Below are 19,318 nucleotides of genomic sequence, written 5' to 3' on the forward strand. Positions count from 1 at the left end.
GGTTAAATATACCTGTCTATTCCAAGTACATATTTAATAACTGTATGGCGCCTTATGAAAAATATTTATACCTACCTGAAAATCTAATTTCGTTTTATGTTTATTAAACATTAAGTCAGTTCCTATTCCCCCTAAAGATTAAAAATGCAATATAGATACCTACCTACCAATTACTATAATTTTTAGATTTCAATAGTAGAAGGTATTCAATAGTAGGATTTCGAGTATTGAGGTATCTCTGATCCGCAACATAATCTAATTACAATATTAAATTATTAAATCCATTTTTAAGAAGTGATTTAGAATATACCTATGCCATTTATCATTTTTAAAATAAATTTTTGTTTGCATTCAAAATATCAGGTAAATTATTTCCTATGCAATCAAATTGAAGTTAAAAACCTGGCAACATGGCAAGTTATAACGATAATGAAAATGGCGTCGTGTCGCCAGGATCAGTAAAAAAGATTAATAAATCCATTGAAATTTTATGACTTATGAGACATCAATACAAAATTATATTAAAATCTTGTTATATATTGCATCAGAAAGATAAATTAAATAATATCTACTCAAAACTGAGAAGAACAACTGAATGATAAGACGGAAAAGATTGAACGATACCGTAAAAACCGTACAAGGTGCGGGCTGTGTAATTAAAAAGTGACCTGTACAGTGTTATGAAACTTTTCATTGTTATTTATTAAGGTAAGCATTTAAGATAGTGTTACCTAGCATTCTTCTTCATCAAAGACACTTTCAGGATAAAAATTAAATGTTTTTACCTGATCCCACCCAACACTCAAATTCTGAAATCGCCATTTTCCATCAAGGTCATAAATGTCAATTATAAATTTTCGAGTCTGTTTTCCTTTTTCTCACCCCATTTTCCACTAATCTTGCACTCTATAATAATACTTCACTGCTTCGCTTGTAATTTAAAATAGGAAGATTCGCTTTCTAAATGCTTTCTAGTTGCATGTAAACATAACCTTATCGTCTGACCTGAGTATGTGGACATTTCCTAGGACTCTGCTGCCTACTGGCAAGCCAGCACGGTATACTATGTGCCGGGTTGCGCTAGAGTTAAAATAAAATGGAAAAAAGTCGACATGGAAAAAAAGACAAATCGAGAAAATCTAAAAGACGTAAAAACAGAGATGAGAGTTCTTCCGCCGTAGCTCCTAAACCTCTCGTAGAATATTCTGATGTTAGTTCTGAAGATTTATCAGGACCTGAAGCTGGTGAAATACAAAGTGGCGAAGAGGGTGAATTTCAGCCTGTAGAAGACGGTGAAGTGGGTGATTTTCAAGAATACACAGAAGAGTTCGCTGAAACCATGCATAGAAATCACAGAAGGACTTATATGGAACAAATCTATTTGTCAAGAACTTCAAGCTTGTTAATGCCTTCTCCAGGTGTGTATGATATTTTTTTACATATATGGTGATAACAATGCCTATATAATTTTTGATATACAAGGTGGCGCACCTCATTCGCCTCACTTGATTATATGAAAACGGAAAGATGTTGAAACAAAATTTTTTATGGGTATATGTATGTAGAGAGGCAATGTGCATAATTTAAAATTATTTTCAAATGTACAGGATATGTCAGAAGTAAGATCCATACCAGAGTTATATTTTTTCTTCTGAAACCCTCGGTATTTTATTTCATGTTTGGATTCTTGGACATAAAATAAGGCACTTATAAGGGTTTAATATGTTTAAATGCTTTGGTTTTTGAGATATTCAAAGATGTTTAAATAAGCATGATATAAGAAAAAAGTTTGTCCACACCCTGTACATTACTTTTCAGAGTTAATTCTTGTGCTGACTTTGAAGCCAGAGAAATGAACTTTACAAAAAATTTGATTGCTTCCTTAAATGTATACAGGGGTATCAAAAATTGCTGGTCTATTTTAAATATCTATTTTACATCAAAACTTTGTTATTTCAAATAAAACACTATGTATTTTTTAAAATAGGTCGAAGCAGATTTAAATGCTTTTTCAAACTATATTGGGATTTCCTATACCTATCTGGCTCATATTTTGAATAAAAAGCGATTTTTCAATAAAATGGCAATCAAGATGGCTGGTGTCGCCATGGCAATTTACTTACTAGTAACAGGTAGTAGCTATTTTCAATAACGACATTAGTTTATGGACTTTATTTAAATTTATAATAGTTTACTTTTATTTCATTTACCTACTTACAATAGTTTAATAAATAAGAAAGTAAGAAGTATTTATTATTTTATCAAGAAAAATAAAATAAGTAGTTCTTTGATTTATATTATGATGACTTATATTGGATTTTCTATAAAAGAATCGATTAAGGATTAAGGCAAATTCATTTTCTTCACTTCCAACAGGTAAATACAACCTAATAGATTTTTCACATACCACACTATCAGTTCTGCAAAATAGGAAATGTAGTATTTCAAACTCGTGTGAAGTTGGCACCCTTTTTTCAAAAAATGAACTGGAATTTGAGAGTTCTGGATAGATTTACAATAGTTCTATAGTTCTTGATAAGTTAGAAAAATAGTTCTGGTTAATTTCGGGAGATATGACATGGGGGTGCCAACTTCACGTAGCACCCTTTTTTTATTCTGGAACAGTTCTGATAGTGGAAATATATTCTAGAACAAAGAGTTCTATAGTTCCTGACTATTGATCAAAATAGTTCTATTGTATTAACCAAGTTATGAACAAAAATAAAACGGCAGCCTGCGCAGTTTAAATCGATTTTCTAGGTAAAAAATTATTTAAAAAATAGTTCTGAATAGAGTTCTGAATAGCACCCCAAAAGTTCTATAAGATGTACTATTTGAATTTTTAAAAATACCAATAATTAAAAATTTCATTGATGCACGACTCTATAGATAGACATAAAAATCGACTTTACGCGCAAAGTACAATGTTGAAAAACAGTTCTGGTTAGAGTTCTGGATAGCACCCCAAAAGTTCTATAAGATGTACTATTTGATTTTTTAAAAATACCAATAATTAAAAATTTCATTGATGTACGACTCTATAGATAGACATAAAAACCGACTTTACAAAGGTAATGCAATGTTGAAAACCAGTTCTGGTTAGAGTTCTGAATAGCACCCCAAAAGTTCTATAAGATGTACTATTTGAATTTTTAAAAATACCAATAATTAAAAATTTCATTGATGCACGACTCTATAGATAGACATAAAAATCGACTTTACGCGCAAAGTACAATGTTGAGAAACAGTTCTGGTTAGAGTTCTGGATAGCACCCCAAAAGTTCTATAAGATGTACTATTTGATTTTTTAAAAATACCAATAATTAAAAATTTCATTGGTGCCCGACTCTATAGATAGACATAAAAATCGACTTTACACGCAAAATACAATGTTGAAAAACAGTTCTGGTTAGAGTTCTGAATAGCACCCCAAAAGTTCTATAAGATGTACTATTTGGTTTTTTAAAAATACCCATAATTAAAAATTTCATTGATGCACGACTCTATAGATAGACAAAAAAATCGACTCTACGAAGGAAATGCAATGTTGAAAAAAGTTCTGGTGTGAGATTCTTTGATATTTATATGAAAAACAAGAGAATAGAAATATTACGAATGCAAAGTTACATGTATTTATTAGCTTCAAATTTATATAAAATATAATTTAATCTCAAAAGGGGCAAAATAATTAAATCACAAATTTAACCTTACAAAAATATGTACGTTCTTACCAAGAACGCTTTATATAATACCTTTCCATACTTTATATTCTATTTATAACGACTCAATATTTTATAAACCCATGGTATTTTTTAGACGCAGCCTTTGTGTAATAAATTCTCTGGCTTTGTTTTTATTAGGACGAATCGGCCAGTTCTTGAAAAACTCGCCCTTGTATTTTGTTTGGGTGTCGAGTTACACATATACCAAATAACGATATCCAGTGTGACAAAACTAACCTAACTATTACCAAAGAAAAAATTAATATATCATGTTACATAAATATTCATTTAATCAGTTTTATTGCCACGTAATTTAGAATCAATCAGAGCCAACCAAATTTTCGATATAGTAAGTTTCATAGATGCAAAGTAATTCGATCTTTTTATAAAATTTCTGTTATTAAAAACTCTAGTCTGACTATTACTTTGTTATTACTCAATATTATTTTTTGCTCTTAAAGTCAACCTCTATGAGACCTATTTTGAGAAAAAAGAAAAATGCATTCTTCATAAAAATATTGGCTTGTTCTAAAATGGTTAATTCTGTTTATAATTTTGCTAATTTCCATACCGTTTTAAAGAAATTTAAAGAAAACATGAAAATATGGTTGAAAAATCCTAAAAATCGAAACGCGTTTCTGTGGTAATATAATTTCATCTTCATTCTTTGATTGTTATTGATAGCTTTTAATTAAAGCCATATTTTTTGCTGTTTTGAAATGTTAAAGAAGCACAAATCTTTTTTAGTACAATACTACGAAAAGTGTGATATTTTGAAAGACCAAAATATATGACGTTAATCAAAATTTATAATAACCATCCATCAAAGAATTTAGTCAAAGTTATAGTATTTATCATAGAAATGCCTTTTGATTTTTAGGACTTCGATCAAATTAAATAATACCTCCATGTTTTTTTTTTAATTTTTTCTAAAGCGGTATGGAAATTTGGAAAAGTATGAACGGGTTTAACCATTTAAGAACAAGTAAAACTTTTTATGAAAAATGCATTTTCCTCAAATCCGGGGACATACTGCATAACGTTGGGAGTCAATGAAATTTTTAAATATTAATATTTAAAAAAAATGAAATGGTACATTTTATAGAACTTTTGGGGTGCTATTCAGAACTCTAATCAGAACTGTTTTTCAACATTGCATTTTCTTCGTAAAGTCAATTTTTATGTCTATCTATAGAGTCGGGCGTCAATGAAATTTTTAATTATTGGTACTTTTAAAAAATCAAATAGTACATCTTATAGAACTTTTGGGGTGCTATTCAGAACTCTAGCCAGAACTGTTTTTCAACATTGCATTTCCTTCGTAAAGTCGATTTTTATGTCTATCTATAGAGTCGGGCATCAATGAAATTTTTAATTATTGGTATTTTTAAAAAATCAAATAGTACATTTTATAGAACTTTTGGGGTGCTATTCAGAACTCTAATCAGAACTGTTTTTCAACATTGTACTTTGCGCGTAAAGTCGATTTTTATGTCTATCTATAGAGTCGTGCATCAATGAAATTTTTAATTATTGGTATTTTTAAAAATTCAAATAGTACATGTTATAGAACTTTTGGGGTGCTATTCAGAGCTCTAACCAGAACTCTTTTTCAACATTGTATTTTGCGAGTAAAGTCGATTTTTATGTCTATCTATAGAGTCGGACATCAATTAAATTTTTAATTATTGGTATTTTTAAAAAATCAAATAGTACATCTTATAGAACTTTTGGGGTGCTATTCAGAACTCTAACCAGAACTGTTTTTCAACATTGCATTACCTTCGTAAAGTCGGTTTTTATGTCTATCTATAGAGTCGTACATCAATGAAACTTTTAATTATTGGTATTTTTAAAAAATCAAATAGTACATCTTATAGAACTTTTGGGGTGCTATCCAGAACTCTAACCAGAACTGTTTTTCAACATTGCATTACCTTCGTAAAGTCGGTTTTTATGTCTATCTATAGAGTCGTACATCAATGAAATTTTTAATTATTGATATTTTTAAAAAATCAAATAGTACATCTTATAGAACTTTTGGGGTGCTATCCAGAACTCTAACCAGAACTGTGTTCAACATTGCATTTCCTTCGTAAAGTCGATTTTTATGTCTATCTATAGAGTCGTGCATCAATGAAAATTTTAATTATTGGTATTTTTAAAAATTCAAATAGTACACCTTATAGAACTTTTGGGGTGCTATCCAGAACTCTAACCAGAACTGTTTTTCAACATTGCATTTCCTTCGTAAAGTCGATTTTTATGTCTATCTATAGAGTCGTGCATCAATGAAATTTTTAATTATTGGTATTTTTAAAAATTCAAATAGTACATCTTATAGAACTTTTGGGGTGCTATTCAGAACTCTAACCAGAACTCTTTTTCAACATTGTACTTTGCGCGTAAAGTCGATTTTTATGTCTATCTATAGAGTCGTGCATCAATGAAATTTTTAATTATTGGTATTTTTTTAAAATCAAATAGTACATCTTATAGAACTGTTGGGGTGCTATTCAGAACTCTATTCAGAACTATTTTTTAAAGCATTTTTACCTAGAAAATCGATTTAAACTGCGCAGGCTGCCGTTTTATTTTTGTTCATAACTTGGTTAATACAATAGAACTATTTTGATCAATAGTCAGGAACTATAGAACTCTTGTTCTAGAATATATTTCCACTATCAGAACTGTTCCAGAATAAAAAAAGGTCGCTACGTGAAGTTGGCACCCCCATGTCATATCTCCCGAAATTAACCAGAACTATTTTTCTAACTTATCAAGAACTATAGAACTATTGTAAATCTATCCAGAACTCTCAAATTCCAGTTCATTTTTTGAAAAAAGGGTGCCAACTTCACACGAGTAATTTTGCTAATATCTTCAGTTTGAAAGAGGATATCAAGATGCGGTTTTGGCTGACTTCTTAAGCTTTTATCACTCTTTACTATCAGCTGAATTTATATATACTATCGCATTTAATTTTTTTGAAAAAACGTTCAATGTTAAATTGTAAGACAGCGCCCCCTAGCGTCTACATTCAAAAGCTTATTATTATTGTTTAAACGGTATAATATAGAGTAAGAAACGTTCTTTTAAACGACCCTCCGTTTATTGGATTCCGTTCATCCAGTCTGGAGTTATTAATATTTAAATAAAAACAGATCTAACCTTCCCCCACGACTTTATTTTGGCAGATAGGGGAAAACGGTTCTAACAAAAAATATTCAAAATTTACTGAGAATTATGAAGCTTTTTGTATATCTTACTATTGAAACCTTTGTTAAACGTAAAACATACTATAGCAACTATAACTTCGACTATAGTATGTGTAACAAATCGATGACATTTCCCATATAATTTTACATATAAAATGACAGCGATCTTCATTTCATAGCCATCGTCGACGCCGGTTTTATTCGATCATACGGTATTTGCAAACCAGTGCAAACGCATCCCGTTATAATAAAAACGTTACAAAAAAGAAAAATATATTCAGAGACTCAGTGGTAACACAAATAAAATTTTAATATGTGTTGGAAGACTATTTTAGTAAATAGGTACCATTTTTTTTATTATTTGTCACAGCCTACTAATAAAAAATGATATATTTTAAATATTGCAGTAAATAGTGAAAATAAACATACAGTGATATATATTTTTGAGAAGCTCACAGCAAGACGGATCATATGATTTACAAATATACAGGGTGTTCCATTTGAAAAAAACAACTTTAGTTCATATTTTCAAAAATATTTTTTTCGTAGAAAAACAGACTACGCCGCTGTATTCTACGTAAAAAGTTTTACAAGAATCAGTTTTAACCTTCGAGATATCATCTACATAACGGAGATACAAGGGCTGTTCCAAATTGCAAAATGTTAGACCCTGTAGCTCAGAAACGAAGAGAGCTATGAAAATTTTGTTTACAGCATTTTTCGTTTGACAAATAGTTTCTGAAGTGAGTGGGACAGGTTTTTTTCAACCAAAATGGCACACCCTATGCGTATCTATTTAAAATAATACGGAAAATAATAGTTAAGGTTTTTTGGCATTCTGTATATTATCCATTTGTTAAATAATAAATAACAATTAGAGATATCCTTATTAGTTTTTTTTTTTGTACTAATCTTTGTGATTAAAGTATTTGAAAGAAATATAAACCCATAAAACGGCTTACAATATGCAAAAGTAATTTTCTACGTCTGGACATTTAAAAAAATGTAGAAAATTTATTTTCTACCTGTAAAAAATACGGTAGAATATATAAAATTTTCTGCCTACCTAACCCTGTCGCTATTACATTTTAACAAGTATAGTATGTCCAACGACAAGATTCTTGAAAGTGATAGATGTGTCTGTTATTTTAATTTCAAAGTAGTTTATTTTATTTTACCAAGAAATAAGTTGGTACAATCGGAACACATAGCAGGAAATTAATATATTTAAATTTGCGCTGATAAGTGATTACTTCAAAATATTGTGAAAAAAAACTGTATGAAACTGAAAAAATATAATCGAGTTATTTTATAAAACGGTATGTGTTAAACAAAACACCACATACCAAAAAAATATAAGAAAGAACTATTTCTTACTTTCAAGCTTCAAGAAACTTCCCGCATTTATTATTATATTTATCAATATAAACCAATACCTTTTGACATTATTTTTCTGCAGTACTAAAATCCATTATTTACCTATCCTGTGATGTCGATATTTTACAGCTACTCCAGTTTTTAGTATATGTTTAGTACGATCCTTGTACCATATACGAGATGCACTTATCTAAGACGAGATGGTATACAAACTTTATTGATGGTAACTTTATTGGTGTATAAGATTTTGTTGCCTGGACAGCTAGTATTAACTATAAACTCTGCTTCTGGGTCTACAGTTAATTTTCCCTCGATTTTTCCTCCACTTGACTTCAAAAGACACAAAACGCACCTAATAACACGAATCAAAATGCATCATCTTCCAAAACGCAGATATTTGACATAACTTGACACAAAATTATAACTTATAATTTGGCATGACTTTGACAAGCCTCAAAAATCTAAAGGCGAGTTCATACGCATCGGCGTTCGTTTGTCGTTCATCGTTCCATCAAACCAATGAAATTGAAATATGATCTGTCATTTTTGAAATAAACCAATAAAACTGGTTAAAAACAACAAGAGACGACGTATAACGGATTTATATTTAAACCCATCCATAGTTAACTTAAAAAATACTAGAGATTTTTTTAGTAAAATAAATAGATTGGTATGGGACGTCATCTGCTTTTCTTCTGTCATCGTCTGTCGAAATCTTACCTGAGAAAAAAAAACAGAGTATATCTTGATTTTTATATCGTGTGCTATTGAGTACATTATAAATTATATTTTAGGCCGAAGGCATAGATTAGATCCAAATTTGATGCCCCGCTCTCCGACACCACCAATTGTGATAACAACTAGAGAAAGACATCAATCGGCTTCGGATTCGTCAAAATCTAGTGAAATAAGACGTCGAATTGTGGAAGTTGTTTCGCCGTATTCCAGTGAAGAATACGAGAATGTGGATAAGAAGAAGAAAAAGAAAAAGGAGAAGAAGCATAGGAAAGACAAAAAAAGCAAAAAGAAAAAGAAGAAAAAGCACAGGTCGAGAAGTTCCAGTGTAGATACTGACTCAGACTCAGGTGAGTTTTTATATATTAGTTATTATACAGGGTGTAATACAGGTGGTTATTATACAGGGTGTACCTCATTCGCCTCGGTTGATTATACGAAAACGGAAAGATGTAGAAACAAAATATTTTATGGGTATATGTGGGGAGGCAATGTGCACAATTTATAATTATTTTGAAGTATACAGGGTGTTTCAGAACTAAGATCCATACCAAAGTTATATTTTTTCTTATGGAACACCCGGTAATATATTTCATTTTTGGATACTTGGGGTTAACTGTATTTAAAATCTTTGGTTTTTGAGATATTTAAAGATATTTAAATTTGCATGCTACAGTAGAATAAACTATTAACACCCTGTACATTACTTTTCAGAATTAATTCTTGTGCTTAGTTTAAAGGGAGAGAAATAAACTTTACAGAAAAATGTTATTGCTTCCTTAAATGTATACAGGGGTATCAAAAATTGCTGGTCTATTTTAAATATTTATTTTACATAAAAACTTCGTTATATCAAATGCAACCCTACGTATTTTTTGAAATAAGTCGAAACAGATTTAAATGCTCTTTCAAACTATATTAGGGTTTTCTATACCTATCTGGCTCAGATTTTGAATAAAAAGCGAGTTTTCAATAAAATTGTATACAAGATAGCTAGTGTCGTCATGGCAAGTTTCTAATGACAGTTAGTAGCTATTTCAAAATCGAAATTAGTTTATGGACTTATTTAAATTTATACAGTTTACTTTTATTTAATTTACCTACAATAGTTTAATACATAATATTTTTTAAATATGTATTATTTATTATTGTATCAAGAAAAACGAAGAAGCAGTTCTTTAGATTGTAATACAACCTAAAGAACTGTGAATTATTTTACGATGACTTGTAGATATATGGATTTTCTATAAAATAGCCAATTGCGGCAAATTCATTTTCTTAACTTCTAACGACAGGTTTCTGCCTAATAGTTTTTTTATAAACCACACTACCAGCTCTGCGAAATAGGACAAGTAGTTTTCCAAAGTAACGCTTATGGATATCTTTAAGCATAATCGCTTGAAGCCCAGAAGCAATTTTACTCACAAAATAATATCACTAGTAACATATCTATTCGTTCTGCCAGCAAATACTGCTTTATTTTTCTTGATAAAATAATGAATACTTACTTTTTATACTATTGTAGGTAAATTTAAGTAAACTGTTATAAATTATAAATAATAATGTCCATAAACTAATGTCGACTTTGAAAATAATTACTAACTGTCACTAGAAAATTGCCATGGCGACACCAGCCATCTTGACTGCAATTTTATTTAAAAATCGATTTTATTCAAAATCTGAGCTAGATAAGTACAGGAAACCCTAATATAGTTTCAAAGAGCATTTGAATCTGCTCCGATTTATTAAAAAAAAAATACAGGGTGTTGCATTTGAAATAACGAAGTTTTTATATATGATAAATATTTAAAATAGACCAGCAATTTTTGATACCCCTGTATACATTAAACGAAGCATTCTAATTTTTCAGTAAAGTTTATTTCTCTACCTTTAAACTCAGCATAAGAATTAATTCTGAAAAGTAATGTACAGGGTGTTTATAGTCTATTCTATTGTAGCATGCAAATTTAAATATCTAAAAAAACTGAAGATTTTAAACATATTTAACTCTTATAACAAATGCCGTTTTTGGGCCCAAGAATCCAAAAATGAAATAAAATACCGGGTGTTCCATAAGAAAAAATATAATATATATGGATCTTTGTTCTGAAACACCCTGTATATTTTAAAATATTTTTAAATTGTGCACATTGTCTCTCCACATATACCCATAAAATGTTATGTTTCTACATCTTTCCATTTTCGTATAATCAACTGAGGCGAATGAGGTGCGCCACCCTGTATACAGAGTGGCCCATTAGTGCGAGGAAGTCCAATAGCATCGTTGCTGTCGAAGATATGAAAAAACGTTTTATACAGATGTTAGATACATAGAGTACACTATTTTTATTTGAAGCACTGTTAGGTTAGGTTAGGTTGCTGGGGTTTGGGATCATGTTTTATCCCTCACTCAGAGGCCTTGGGCCCATTGCGATACCCCTATATTATGGTACTAAACCTTCCTCTCATTATTTCTTTGCGTTAAAGCATTTCCAGCTCTTTGCAAAGTTCCCGATTTGGGAACTTTGAAGCACTGTGCTTTGTCGCCATTTTATTTCTTATTTATTAAAACTTTGGTTAAAAACACTATGTCCGAAAAGTGGTTAAAAACGAGACTGAATTTAACTTTATTAATAATTAGCTCTATTTTTAATTTTTATAAACATTAATATTTAAAATGCTATATCTTGATTTTTTTAAATGCAACACCCTGTATATTATTATTCATTTAGATGCAGAATTAAAAAAATAATATTTTTTGTATTTAAAGTGTTCCTAAGTTGGTTAGCGGTTTTGCAGATATTCGCTGTATTATATTACATAATATGGAGTTTTCAATGGTAAAATACTATACAAAGATCACAGAAGTAATCAAAGATCATGTTAGGTGGCTTTGATAAAAATTTACTGTTGGAAGAGCCATATAGAGGGTCACAGTGCAGTACCTTGTATCATTTTCAATACAATTTTTCAGGAAATCCAAAAAACATATCAACAGGTAATTTTACTTTAAATTATTATTATTTTATATGTAATAATCTACCACCAATATCTGCGAAACCGATAAAAATCGATCACTTTAAATACAAAAAATGTTCACATTTTAATTCTGCATCTAAAATGAAGATAATATACAGGGGGTTGCATTTAATAAATTGAGATATAGCATTTTAAATATTGCGATGTTGGCGCCACCATAAAAATAAAAATAAAATAAATGAAGTATATATGACATATTTGGAGTATTTATGAAATATAATGTTTACAGTTTGTCCCATTGATTAAATCCTCAACAATTAAATTATAATTGTTGGAAACATAGGAAATTATAAGTATATAATGTGATCTAGGGAAATTGTTACGGAATTTATATTCTCATACACTTCTTTTCTAATTTTATTTATTTTTGGGCTCAATATTGTAATTTTAGAGACAATTCTTGAATTTAATTGATTGTTTTATCAAACCTGGGGCATTCGCCATTTCTTTAAAATCTAAAAACAATTTGGTAAATAATATAATTTCTATGCTAAAATATGTTTATTTACTGTTGCATTACACTTTTTCTTTTAACAACATAAAAAAAGGATATAATTTCACTGTAAATTTCTCTGTCTCGTACTGCTTTATAGTTCTTTGAAGCTAAATACGATGCCTTTTTTTGCATGTTATAACAAGTATGCCTATTTTAACAAGTTAAATTTGGTTTATATTCTCATATTTCACACTGATTCCTTGGAATGTACCATTATTATAAAAATGCTATAGCTTTTCCCATGATTATAGGCTTGGTGCATTCTCCGCCGGTGCTGCCACCGCCCGGGATTATCGTAAATAACGAACACATATAAATACATGGGTTTAAATTGCGAGTAAACGAAAAAATTAGTATATAATTATTCTAAAAGTGTTAGAAAGTATAATTTGTGGAAATTCTAAACAAAAAAATAAAAAGATAAATATTTTGATATCTTCAGAAGGTCTAACTTACATTATAATTTATTATTCCAGTTAAAAAAAATTTAGATGCGTTCAACTACGGTAGCGAGTAATAGTTTATCTCCGGTTTTGCTATTGGAGCATAATTGGAGCTATTTCGCCTATAACGAAATTTTTTAAAGGTACATAATTATAATTTTAGAAGATGTTCATAAAACATTTAATCACTAGTTGGTTAAAAAAGTATACCATTAATATTGCATACAAATTATATTTCATCCTCTCATAGTATATGTCTATTTAATTTTTTGATTATGTAACAAGAACTTTTTTTACTCACTTGTTTCGTCGAACTGCTTGAATCCATTTTTGCTACTGATCAAATGGGTGTAAGAAATAATTATATGAAGCTTTAAAATGTTGTTTCGGGAGCGTTGAATATCCGGGAAAGTTGAGTTATTGAATGTTATTGTACCCAACAACGCCTTAATTACGCTGTCCTTTACGCGTTAACATTTTTAACAATTTTGTTAACATTTGAAATTGTCACAACACAAGACACCTAGTTCGAATTCTTTTTTACTTATTTTTTACTACCCGAAACAGCGTTACATCACACAAACCTCGTACCTGAGTGTTTTATAGTCTCAATAACTGCACTAGCAAAAAACTAAAATACTTAAATATTATGACAAAACCCCGATTTCAATATTATTTTAATGCGATCGTCATGACGGCGGCGGCGGCGTGAACTATGTGTTGATCATTTCTGATTTATGCCGTAGAGTGCGCTGCGGTCGGAATTTGTTGAAATCAACTGAAACGCACCAAGCCTATAGTATAGATTTAACTCTATTTTGAATCGAACAAGTGTTGATATCAGTGTAGCACATTCAATAATTGTTGAACATCATAAACTAAAAGCAAATAAAACGTTTTGTAATAATTATTAATAGGTACTTTTAAATAGATTACTTACGATTTATATATTTTTTTATATTTTTTTTTCTTATGACAAAATCCCATGCAAATTTTCTACTGTCCAAATATTGGCTTCACTATTAATTTACAGCAAAATCGTAATTATTTAATTTAAGAAAAATGGCATACTTATATGTTTATATTAAAATTGAACAGGTAACAATGCAAAACTAGGCTAATGTCAACACACCTTAAGTTGTCAACCTACATATATATTTATCATTGTCAAATGTTATTTGTTGTGTGGTTTACACTTGGTTTATACTCTGTTTACACTACTATGTTATGGTTGCGTTATGGTACCCCAGGTTAGTGTTCCCACAATGCATTTTATAATTTAAAACTGGTTTGAATTAGGGAAAAGACTAACGTATACAAAATACAATTTGTTATTAGGTTGGCAGCTTAAGGTATGTCGGCATTTGCTTGGTTTTATATTGTTACCTGTTTAGTTTCAATTTAAAAACAGATAGAGTTTTTCTTAGATTAGTTAAAATTGGCTTGTTCAAAATTGTTCAAATTTGGCATGTGTATTTAGCATACGAAGACCTTTCGAGAAAACATATGTACAACATTGCTGTAAAATCAATAGGGGAACCAATATTATTTGGGCAGTTAAAAAATTTGCATGCAATTTCCTATGTTTCCAACGACGCGACGATGTTCCACCCGCGGTATAAATGAGTCTATTATTGTTAGGTCAATTTACTAATCATTGAAAATCTAATTGCTGGTTTTTTATTCTTCATTAAGGATCTAAGGGTAGTAGTACAAACACACCTCCAAAATTGGTACCTGATCGAGACAGGGAACGTGAACCTTTGAGCGATTGGGAACCTCACGAGCAAGCTACCGTTAAACTTGTTGGTGAGTATGTTCTATTTTTTTTTATCTGTAGTCGATTTAGAATCTTCTAAACATTGTAGCAAAATAATGTAATTAGCCTAGATCATATATACTTACGTGGATAAGTAAGTCACATTGGAAACTGTTGCAAACATATCAACGACTTCCATTTATCTTCTTTTTTTGTTGCACACGCGGTACTTCTACTCTATCTATCCTTGTCGAGGGCCTATCGTCCGCGCGCCAAATTTAAACATTACTTTTAAAAATTTAATTTGTAAAATGCCTATATTTGAACAATAAATTGAATGTTTACTGTCACAAAAATTAAATTATAAAAAATACATTTAGCCACTTCGTACGAATATCAATATTCTTAGGAAATCTAACCAGAAAGTATGCATGTGGCTTAATATAAATAAAAGAACAACTGAATATTTTACTTGCCTATGAAAAGATAATTCGGGGCCCTTTGTATTAGAAGTTTCACACACTAAACACTTTAAAGTAATTTTTACGAGGGGCCATATATAGAGGGGAAATATAGATGTGCACAAACTTAAAATTGACTTCTCATTGAACACACTTGCATCCTTCGCTATATAAAAGCGGTCGATAAAAGTATACGTTTTAAAAATGATACAATTTTTAAAATAAAAGCGCAAAAAACAAGCGTCGTTACACATTGGAAATAAGATTATGACATGATTATGACAATATGATGACAATGAAAAGTTGGTTTCCATAACAGTGTATAATTTGTACTTTCTAAACCGTATAAGATTGTGATTATTTTGGAAATACGTGCAACTTTTAATGCGCATGGGCACAAAGTAAGATCCTCGAGAAAGACATACCTATTGAACGTTTCATAAGTGCAATAAAGAAGGTTTAAAAATGGCATGTCGTGATGAGACATGTTTTTTAAAGCTAAACTTATGGCGTTGATTTATCGACGTAAGTATATAATCTATGGCCGTAACAATAACCATAATTTTCTTTTTTTGTGCAAGACTATTACGGAATTGTGTCAGACAGTCCAGGTAAGGGCAATATATTTTTTTTATTGTTTGGATAATTGTATCATAAACATTCCAACTGCATCAAGTATCACTTTGCGGGATACGTATATGTCGAGCCACATCGCAACTAATAATTATAAATATAAAAATGTAGATATTCAAAATAACAAAACAGCTATTTTTCAGTTCAGACCATTCTGTACTGACCATGTAGCTTTGTGTGTCGATCTTTTAAAACTCGTTGATCGGTTGAGACAGTTCTAGATAATACAATGGACAAAAAACTAAAACATGTCATAAAAAAAACAAGCAAAGATGCAACAACTTTTGCAAAACAAAATCCAAATATCATCCTAACATCAGTAATAAAACAGCAGAAGCAATTGTACAGCGCTCAGCATTTTCCAGGTGTTCGACAGTGTAGCTGCCACGATATATTTCATATTTTAAAAATCCCCAAAACCAGAAATTGAGAACCGACAAATCCGGGAATCAGGGAGGTCATCATGGTCCAATTCATTTGAGAAATAATAATTTAACTAAATTCTAATGTTTTCAAAGTTGTGAGGGGAGTCCCATCTTGCTGAAAGTATATTTTACGTAAATTAGCTAAAGGAATATTTAAGAGTTCCGGTACGATAGCTTCCAAGATTTAAAAATACCAGTAGAGAGTTAAGTTTCCCTAATATATAAAGAATGTATTAGTGGCTCCCAAAATAAAACAAGAGACAGATACTTATAATAATTCTTTAGTTTCTTTGATTATTATCAATCATGGCCTACTAATAAATATGATCTTTTAATAAAAACTTTTAAATATTGCAGTAAATAGTAAAAATAAATATAGAGTGATATATATTTTTGAGAAGCTTATGGCAAACCAGATCATATAATTTTTAAATATACAGGGTGTTCTATTTAAGAAAACATAACTTTAGTTCATATTTTCGAAAATATTTTTTTCGTAGAATGACAGACTAGGCCGTAACAATAACTTGATTAATAATAGCTTTGTATGTCGATCTTTTATAAGTCGTTGATCGATTGAGACAGTTCTAGATAATACAATGGACAAAAACATATCATCAAAAAAACAAGCAAAGATGGATAGTATAACAATGAACAGAAAACTCACAGGAACTTCTTAAATATACTCACAACTTTTGCAAAACAAAATCCAAATATCATCCTAACATCAGTAATAAAACAGCAGAAGCAATTGTACAGGGCTAAAATAAATTTAATGACCCACAAACTACACTCTCTCCCAAGAAGTTTAATGAATACTTCGCCAACATCTCAGACACTCTCTCAGCCAATCTCCGGAGATCTGGTGTTGATCTGTCTCACGAGATCGAAATAAGATTTAACCACCACTTAATAGCGTTCCTAGAGAAAAACAATCTTATATCACCTTGCCAATTTGGCTTCCAGAAGATAAGGTCAACAGCCGATGCCCTGAGGGCTCTGGTTGAATACATTGTTGACTAGTTTGAGGGGGGACATCGGTACTGGCAGTCTTCTGCGAACTCCCGAAGGCATTTCACTTTGTGTCACACCAGATTCTTCTAAATAAACTCCTTTACTATGGAATCAGGGGTAACGCCCTAGGTTGATTTGATGACATCTTATTTATTAAACCGTTTCCAGTTGGTTACCCAGGTGGAGTAAAAAAACAACCCTTACCTATTTTGCTGGCGTCCCACAGGACTCCATGGTGTCCCTCTATTATTCATTCTATATGACAGTGAACTGCCATCATATCTTTCAAGCAAGGCGATTGTACAATACGCCGATGATACTACCATTCTTGATTATACATGCTGAACAGCTCCATTTAACATCATCTCAAGGGTGGCTTCAAAGGTTTAAAGAGGGTCCAATAAATAATGTATATGCCTTTGTGGTAGGGTTTCATTTCTTGAAAAAATCCAGGGTTTCAAGAAATAAATGCGCTTCAATATTTGCCAGTTGACTCGCTAGCGAATGATATGAAAAACGAATATCAGTTTTTGATACAGGTTTAGCTAGGGCATCACAGAATATGATTTCAAAGCATCACATTCTTTACTAAAAGAGGTTGGTGGGCAAGCGCATGAGATAAAACATAAACAGCAGAGAATTATAAGGTTTTTAAAAGTTCGTCAACAAAAGAGCAGTCGGTATATTCGCTAATTGGAATAGGGGGTTACAATTAGCTGTTCCGATTACAGAGGTTGCACTGTTCATATACTAAGAGCTGGCAAAGGTTAGTATTGGGCCGAGATTTCCGTATGTAAGAAGAGTACAATGTCTTTATAATGTACTGAACAAAGAGAGAACAGTAAAAACGTTGCCAAACGTATGAAATAAATCGAGAAATTTTGCACATGCTAGTACTTAAAATTCTAGGAAAGTGTTAGTTATCATGTTCAGCTTTACGATTTAATTACGTCTCGTAATACTTTATTTGTTTATTTATTAACGAATCGTAATTTTCCCTATTGCTTGTAAATTTTTAAGTGAAAGTTAGACTCCGACTTAATAAAATCCCTATGCGATTTACTTCCACACATGTAAATACCGACCCAAAAGTAAGAGTTACTAGCACGGTATATTTAGGATATACTGAGGAGCATATCGTAATTTGTTTTCGTATTTCTAGATACTAAAATTGATACGGGCGCATGTTCACCCGTGTCAAATGACAGTCATATAGCATCACCAGAACCGTTGTCACCTCCGTCAGCGACGCCACCTTTGAAAGCGTACCGGAATGATTACACCCATGATTACCCAAGAGAATCGCCCCATACCCCGCCAATACATGGACATCATCACTCTAGCAGGTAAGCTTTATGATTTTTTGTATATCACTCATAAAATTTGTAAATAAGAACTGGTAAAAGATTAGGATGTATTTACGAGATTTTATAAATAATTTTTCAGTGATAATTTTAACCCTCAACTGGCGTGGTGAAATTTTGTACCGCTTATGGCTTTCTGGGGTCCGACAGACCCCAATTGTTTGTTTCAGTTAAAAGTAAATGACGAAGAGATTTTATAAAAAGTTTGTTGTTTTAACACTGTTTAAAATATATGCAAACTTAGGAATTAATTATGTCATTCATTTTCAATAAATTAATAAGACCGGACACAAAAATAAAGTAAAACGTACTTTTTTAGGAATTTTTGACAACAGAAATATAAGTTGGCTAAAAAACTCTTAGAAATTAAAAACATGTATATTTTTTGATTTTCTCGTATTATTGAAAGTACAGGGTGTCCCACTAAGAATAGCTCTCAGCTGTATCTCGGAAAGTATTAGCCGTAGCGGCTGCGGAAAAAAATATTTATAACTAAAGAGGCTATGGGAAATTGCTGGAAATTATTTTCAAGTTTGTAGAACGACCGCTAGGGGCGCAACTGCAACAAAAATAAGAAAATAGAGTTTTTACACAATTTTGACTAAATAAGGTGTACTATAAGTAACAGCTTC

At 30.8% G+C, this 19,318-nt stretch overlaps 1 protein-coding gene across 1 annotated transcript in view; it reads left to right on the forward strand.

Annotated features, from left to right (window-relative positions):
- Positions 1–392: 392 nt before the first annotated feature.
- The window catches only part of LOC115878534 (cyclin-dependent kinase 12-like), an 81,886-nt gene continuing 62,960 nt past the window's right edge, over positions 393–19,318 (forward strand). Inside the window, 5 exon segments of the mRNA XM_030895058.1 lie at positions 393–708; positions 1,029–1,418; positions 9,112–9,402; positions 14,726–14,839; positions 18,485–18,668. Coding sequence (XP_030750918.1) covers positions 1,097–1,418; positions 9,112–9,402; positions 14,726–14,839; positions 18,485–18,668 — 911 coding nt within the window. The 5' untranslated portion in view covers positions 393–708; positions 1,029–1,096.

This window comes from Sitophilus oryzae, unplaced genomic scaffold (genome assembly GCF_002938485.1).
Source record: "Sitophilus oryzae breed Bouriz unplaced genomic scaffold, Soryzae_2.0 scaffold_1517_pilon_pilon, whole genome shotgun sequence".
In the NCBI taxonomy this organism is placed as follows: Eukaryota; Metazoa; Arthropoda; class Insecta; order Coleoptera; family Curculionidae; genus Sitophilus; species Sitophilus oryzae.